General features: G+C 42.5%; 1 protein-coding gene across 2 annotated transcripts; it reads left to right on the top strand.

Annotated features, from left to right (window-relative positions):
- The first annotated feature begins 340 nt into the window (after window positions 1–340).
- LOC118389480 (amphoterin-induced protein 1-like) lies at window positions 341–5,414 on the top strand. 2 transcript variants are annotated; one of them, XM_035779385.2, is made up of 2 exons: window positions 341–549; window positions 1,135–5,414. In XM_035779385.2, the coding sequence occupies exon 2, from the start codon at window positions 1,233–1,235 to the stop codon at window positions 2,802–2,804; it is 1,572 nt and encodes a 523-aa protein (XP_035635278.1). In that variant the 5' UTR covers window positions 341–549; window positions 1,135–1,232; the 3' UTR covers window positions 2,805–5,414. The 2 variants fall into 2 exon arrangements, with proteins under 2 accessions (XP_035635278.1, XP_052382851.1); XM_052526891.1 differs by having other exon boundaries at window positions 341–904.
- The last annotated feature ends 2,292 nt before the right edge of the window (window positions 5,415–7,706 follow it).

Below are 7,706 nucleotides of genomic sequence, written 5' to 3'. Positions count from 1 at the left end.
GTTAAGAAGCCAAAATAGGTATAGTACAATGGGGCCACATTTATACACCCCTGTGTAAATGTTGTACCTGTTATTAGACCTACAGTCTGAAGGGAATTAAATCACCTAAAATAAATATAATTTAATACCCCTTTATCCTAATCTGTATTTAATCGTTTTATTCTACCTTCCATGATAATAATCCGTACAAATGTTGCATTGAGCTACTGGAGTGGAAACTAACGGATTTGACTCGAGGTCGGTGCTGTGTTTGTAATAGTGCATCGCGTGAGCGCCCTCCCAGTAATCAATCAGAAGGCTCTTCATCCGGCAGAAGGCTGCTGCTTCGCTCTCTCTGATACGGTATAGAAGGCTTGACATCATAGGCTGTGGTCTACTCCGCTCTTAAGGAATCACTTCGAATTGCATTTTCTTATTATATGAAGTATAGCCAATTGGTAGGATACTATTTTCCATCGAGGTCCTGGGTCCACTTGCTGTACAAACCTGCGACATTTCTTAATATCGCCTTTGATTTTCTTCAGTTTACGCCTTGAGAGGGAGCGGAAGGTAAAATAATGCTAGTGGATCATTTATTTTAGGCAGAGGTCACCTGGATGTTGAACGTTTCTATAGGTTTTGAAAACAAAACTATGTTGCATGGCATCAGCTAATAGAAAAGTATTTAAATTGTTTTGGCTTTATTAATAATAGATAGCCTACTCTCCTCTTTAGCAATAGGATATCGGCAGTGCTTTTTGTGGCTAATGTGGCTAGACATGTAGGATGTAATGTATGCAGTGTATTCAATGTCGAACATGAGTTAGTGAATGAAACAAGCGTAGAAATTAGAGATCTGTTCTGAGACGCATGAAGTTCAACTTATTATGGGAACTTGTAGCGGCCTGTGGTGCAATGCACCCCGGTAAGTCTACCATGTGCGTATGGTTAAAGTGCATGGAAGATATTCTGCTCATCTATTACTGTTTAGTAGGGCATTTACTATGCTTGACAGACCACGTGTGTGAGTTATGACTGTCATGTGGTTGTTTTATGTTATTGCTAGGTGTTGGCATAATTTTAGTCAGAGGACACTACAAATATCAAGGTAAAGGGAAGCAATGTGCTGCTGACCTCCAAAATATTTTCTTTCAGCACATGGCCGATTGAGGATGTATGTCATATGAAGTCTAAATTCTGCATTTGTGAAGACTAAGATTCCCTATCTAAAAATACATTCAACATCCTCTACCATGCCTGCACCTGACATGGTGGATGGCAAACTCTCTGGTTCCCGCTGTGCCATAGAAGGAGTGTCTATTAAGGGGCTCTTTGCCCTTCTGGTCCTGAGTCTCCTACTGCCTTCAGGAGCAACAACCAGCTCAAAATCTGTCACCTGCCACAAAACCTGTTTGTGCGCCAGCAACATCGTTAGCTGCTCCAAGATGAACCTGACCAGCATCCCCATGGCTTTTCCTCGCTACACTGCTGTGCTGGACCTTAGCTTCAACCAAATCAGTAAACTGAAAGCTGAATGGACCCCTGTCAAGCTCAGCATGCTGCACAGCCTCCTGCTCAGCCACAACGGCCTCACCTTCCTCTCTTCCGAGGCCTTCCTATATGTCACACGGTTGCGCTACCTGGACCTTTCCTCAAATGGCCTGAAAATTCTGGAGGAGTTCATCTTCGAGCCCCTGGAGCACCTGGAAGTGCTTCTGCTTTACAACAACTACATCTCCCAGATTGACCGCACTGCCTTCTCCAGCCTCAACAGCCTGCAGAAGCTCTACCTCAGTCAGAACCAGATCCAACGCTTCCCCCTGGAGCTGGTCAAAGAGAGGAATCGGCTGGAGAAGCTCACTCTGTTGGACGTGTCCACCAATCGGCTCAAACTACTGCCCATACAGGAGCTCCAGGTCCTGCCTGCCTGGATCAAGAATGGCCTCTACTTCCACAACAACCCGCTGCCCTGCAGCTGTGAGCTGTACAGCATGCTGGCCCGCTGGCACCGCCAGGAGCTCAGCTCTGCCACTGATTTCAGAGATGACCACACCTGCCTCCTCCCAGGCACACAGAAGGAGAAGGCACTCACCCTGGAGCTGAACAAGGTCCATCTGAATTGCAGCGCAGTGACCATTTTAGACGAGGAGGCCTACCTTGAGCAGTTCATAAGACTGGGCTGTGACACTAGGCAGAGGTACATGCTGAAGAGCTGGGTCCTTCCCGGCAATGTGCAGTTGTCTTCTGGTAACCAAAGTTCCAGGGTCCTCAGCGACGGCAGCCTGCAGGTCGGCCCCATCACGCTCGAGGACTCTGGGATCTACACCTGTTACGCAGTGGGGGAATCCTTCAACGAGACCCTGTATGTGACTGTGTTAGTGCACAACGCCACTCAGGCTGGAGGGCAGGAGGGCATGAAGACGGCCTACACCACATTGGTGGGCTGTCTGGCCAGTGCGATGATGGTGCTCATCTACCTCTACCTCACACCCTGCAGCTGCATCTGCTGCCCGGGCCAGGGCCTGGACAAGAGAGCCCCGGGGGACAGCCTTCACTCCTCCATCCTTAGCGTCTCTCCCACACATGAGGACACAGGCCCGGAGGGGGGCGGAGGTGGAGGGGGTGCCTTTGACAAGCCTCCCTTTAACAGGCATGTCACCTACCTGGACCCAAAGGGCCTGCTGGAGCAGAATGGGCGACTGAGCCCATGTGGGGAGGAGGATGAGGAGTGGCAGGAGGAGGACAGAGGGAGGCAGGAACAGAGAAGGAAGTCAGACGCAGAGTCTCTGAGCTCTGTGTACTCGGACACCCCTATTGTTGTGTGAGATGGTGTTTCGCTTCAACTGGAGGATCTTCCACATAAAAACACTGGGGGGAGGGTGGAGGATGGGTGACTCAGCTGCCTCAGTAGGACTGTAATTTTGATGTTTTATCCATTTTCCATATGTAGAAATTCAATAGGGTAAGTAGCTTTACGTAGTGGGATTACACTATCTTGTCTTTTTATAAAACAAGAACTTTCAACCAAATGAGGATTAATTCTCACTAATTTATTCTGTAGCAATCTATGTGTTCATCAAATGCTTCATCCCTTTGTGTTAGAATACCAATATTGTTGATTCTTTCCAGTGACAAGGGGCACAAATACGTTATGAGTTGTAGCTGAATTTATGCAACCAACAGAAGCAGCATTGAAGTGTATTCACTTGAATAGACTCAACATTGCTCCAATACATCTGTGCTGCTGTGACGCCTGGATCACCAGGCTAATAATAGTCTCTGTCACTTAGTCATTATTGGGGGGGATGCTAATGGGACAGTGTGGGACAGAAAGGATATTTGTTAGCAGCCAGGCCCAGTCCTACCAAAGGGAGTTGCTGTGAAAATCCACTGAGTACTTCTGGGCATGGGTTCAAGTCCCTAAGCAAACGGACAAACGCAGACTGGGCGATTGTCTTATAAACATGGTAGAAATAGCAGCCAGTAGTACAGCTAATACGCTAGCCTACTTAGCAACCCTGCCGCAGTTGAGCTTGGGAAGGAAACACAACTCTTAGCACTGGAACAACAGATATTCTGCTGTCATTCTTGTATCGCTAAACAGATACAACTAAGATTAAGGATTGATGTAGGAGGTATAATATAAACAAATGTCATTGATATTATGCCAGCACCATGAGCTCAGAAAAAATGGTCAAGAAGCAGTCAGATGCTAATGTTACCCAGCTGAAAATCAGGTTTGAGCTCAATGAAGTTTGAGCTCTTGTTTTGTACCTGAACCTCTGTTTAGTCACTCAGTCCAGTTGTATGCTATGGGGGTTTCTTAACACACTTCATTAGATATTACCTAACCTTGACTAACTGCTTTTCAACCTGAGAATCTCTGGCCCTCTTAACTTGAAACCAGGTGCCATCGTAATTTCAGTACCTTGATGGAGGAACTTACTGCGCTGCTGTTATAGAGGGACATCTCTGAAGACAGACTCCCACCTCTTAAGACCAAATACTCAAACCTATAGTATAAGCTGAAAGGCCCATTATTAACTCACAGTAAAGCAGTTACTGAACACACACAACAAAACATGTGCCGCTAACATTTTCAGAAGCAAGACTTTCTTAAGCTATCCATTCATGTCTATATTTCTGCCTGCTCAGGGTCATATAGTTTCATATGTATGTGTATATACATTATCTAACTATCTATTAATCAGATGTTTAATAGTATGTATCCCTACAGTATACATTATTATATAAAGATGTTGCAAGATACTGTATGTGCTTTTGCATACTAGCAGAGGAGTTGTAAATTAAAGACAGATAATGTTATATGAGAATATTATCATAACCTATAATCTTGTTATGCTTTGAAGACCCTTACATTTGACAATTGACATGGTCATTTCTGGTAGAAGCTATTGGACCTCTGGCTCTTCTGTATAAAGACTTCATTATAATCTCCTGAAGAAAAATGTATCATCTCTGACCAAGCTATGATTGGTTAAAATATTTAAAGCGTAACCGGTGTGTAATCTCTTATACACTCACAAAGGGAATCAGCTGAGTAATTGTTATCTGTTTATATACGTATGTAAAAGTATTATGTGTCTTTGTGGTAGCCATTTCTTGTGATGTTCTGCGTTTTCCTACTGTCTGTGTTACTTACTACTTACTGCTTATGAATTGTTGGGTCAAGTACAAAGACATTAATCTGTAATGACAGACTTTTGTCAGAATCTCTCTGCTATGCTCTCAAATGCCTTCCTGTTCATCCACTGTACCTGTCAACTGTATTCACAACCTCAAACTTCCAAAACATGAAGTGTGATGATACTGTGTTTTTCTTGGAAAGAAGCACTCAAGAGACACATAACTATGTAAAAATACTTTGAATTACTTATTACAGTGCCTAGTGGAAGTCTACACACCCCTTGCACAGTCTTCACATTTTTCTGCCTTAAAATTGTATAAGAAAAACAGATTAAATTAGATTGTTTTCCTATCGATCTATACAATGTTCTCCACATTATAGAACATTTATAGAACATTTTCCAAATGACTAAGAAATACAAAATGTTGTATTGATTGCGTGTCCTAACACCCCATAGGTAATACTTGGTGGGAGCACCTATAGCAGCCTTTACAGCTGTGAATAATTTGGAATCATATTCTTCCAATTTTGCACAACTCTTAGGGCAACATGCAGCAACATGTGAAGACTGTGCAAGGGATGTGTAGACTTTCACTAGCGACTGTGTAAGTAGTGTTTTTGGTAAGTAGTTTATCTGTACTTTACTATTTACTATTGTACTTTACTACTTTACTATTTATATTTTTGATTACTTTGACTCCACTACATTCATAAACAAAATATCTACTTTTTACTCCCATATAAAAATGCTTAATTTATAAATGAGTGTTGGAGTCTGCCCCTGGCAATCCGCAAAAAAAAGTCAAGAAAATAATTTTTTCAGGTTTGCTTAATATAATATTTGAAATTATTTATAGTATATACTTTCACTTTTGATATTTAAATATATTTTAGCAATTAGATGTACTTTTAAACCAAAAACTTACTCAAGTATTTTACTGGGTGACTAACTTTTACTTGAGTCCTTTTCTATTAAGGTATCTTTACTTTTATTCAAGTATGACAAATGGGTACTTTTCCTACTACTGTCAATATCTGATCGCCTAGAATTGATGCTTTATTACAGCCCTCCTTGCGATATTGTGACGCGAGTGTCCAGTGTTAGTGAAGCATGATATTCAGGCCTGCGCACGGGGCCAAATGGCATGCCACTCCACTGGCTTCTTTTTCTACAGCAAATTACCCTAATGACATGTACTGTGATCACTCGGGGGTGAAATGTTAGAACTCACAGGATCACTGAGGTGAAAACTCAGTTCACTGGATAAGCAGTCCGTTTACTTTCTTCAGGCACCATTTGATGCAGGCTTTTTATTCTCCCTCTTTTGGACCATTTACCTTTGGCACTGTCTTGTGGCTGTAGGTGCACACCATCACATCCCTTTTGCCATTTACAGGTAACTTAATTACAGGTAAACTGAGGGAAGGACAGTGTTTTTCTGTGTGGGTTTGTGTTTATCACCAATCTAAATTACTGTACTCAATGTCATTATGGATTAAGTGTCAATATCTGCAGAAGTAAAGGTATATTTCCATCTAGATTCTATAATATGAAGGCATGTGTGCCAGAACCCGCTAATGTAATACTGCTAAAGTCTAAATGAAGACTTCTACTATATTAATGATTCAAGAGGACTGGAGAGGGACGTCTAAAGACCCTGGGTTCATTCCAAAAGGCTATATAGTGCACTACCTTTGACGAGGGCCCATTTGCCTCTGGTTAGGGAATAGGGTGCCATTTGGGACGTAATCCATGATTTAGCAACGCTGACCAAAAGCAAAATCATCCAGGTTTTGACAGGTTTGATTAAACTGGGTGATATGTCAGCAGATGCTAGATGCTTAGGTCCCATGTGGTTCAGTTGGTAGAGCATGGCTCTTTCAATGCCAGGGTTGTGGGTTCAAATCCAATGGGGGACCAGTATGAAATGTACTACAGTTAGTCACTCTGGATGAGGGTGTATGACAAATGTAAAGATCCCTGCACATTTTTACTTCAACTAGGTCTACGGCCTTGCAGTAACATACTGTACAATATGTATTGTCACAAATAGTTAAGTAATAGGAAGTATTGAGGTGTGGTAATGACACATTTCCAGCTAGTAGATATTCAAGCATAGTTTATAATTAGAACCAATCAACCCGCAGCAGAAATGTAAGAACGACCTGAATCTATGATGACTGTATTTAGAGCCGGCACAGATGGCATGGTGCATGCAGTCAGTGCCTGCTGATGCTCAATGATTGGCATGTAGTTGTGTGTGTGTATGTAGACTGAATTCAGAAGATGACTCATCCTTTCTCTTTAAGCCCCCTCCTGATTTAATGAAATGACTGCCGATAATATAGTGTATTTGTGAGTCTATGGGTTTTCATGCCATCTAGTGGACTGTATTGTGAAAGATTTAGCTGAACATGCAGTCTAACACTGTGAATGGGCCCATAATCAACCTGAACGAGAATCCATGTCAATAGTCAAACTACCACATTTGCAAAACAGCACAATAGACTTAATAAATCACAAATCTGATACAGGTTAACTTTGTTTTATTCGCATAATTGGAATAATCGCACAGTAGTGGAGCTTGTTCACTTTTCATTACCTGTCTGCAGTTCACTTCAGATGTAAACAGAACTGGAATAATGATGGTCGGTCCTGGTGAATCTTTCAGAGTCAGATGCAGACAGGCATGGTCTCAGTGTGGTGTTGGGGCACCAGCGTGGTTGTCAGCATCCACATATTTAGCAGATGTTATCGCAGGTGCTGCGAAATGCTTGTGTTTCTAGCTCCAACAGTGCAGTAATATCTAACAATACAAAACAATACACACAAATCCCCAAAAATAAAGAAATGAAGAAATATCAGAACGATTCAGCCTGGGCCAAGCCCACACAGTTCTGGTCTCTGTTAAAGATTGTGTAAAACTGTCTCATGAAGACCTCACCCAGGTTCCACTGATCATTGTCCCAAGCAAAACCAGTACTACAACTGGAGCCATACTGGAGAGAGAAGAAAACGGAGTATAACTGCAGGTGAAAAAGTAGCCTGGACAGCCGCTAGTGGGAGCTATTGTCCACT

The sequence above is a fragment of the Oncorhynchus keta genome, chromosome 10, assembly GCF_023373465.1.
Source record: "Oncorhynchus keta strain PuntledgeMale-10-30-2019 chromosome 10, Oket_V2, whole genome shotgun sequence".
Lineage (NCBI taxonomy): Eukaryota > Metazoa > Chordata > Actinopteri > Salmoniformes > Salmonidae > Oncorhynchus > Oncorhynchus keta.
The sequence above is the reverse complement of the archived record's forward strand: the minus strand, read 5'-3'. Positions and strand labels throughout refer to the sequence as shown.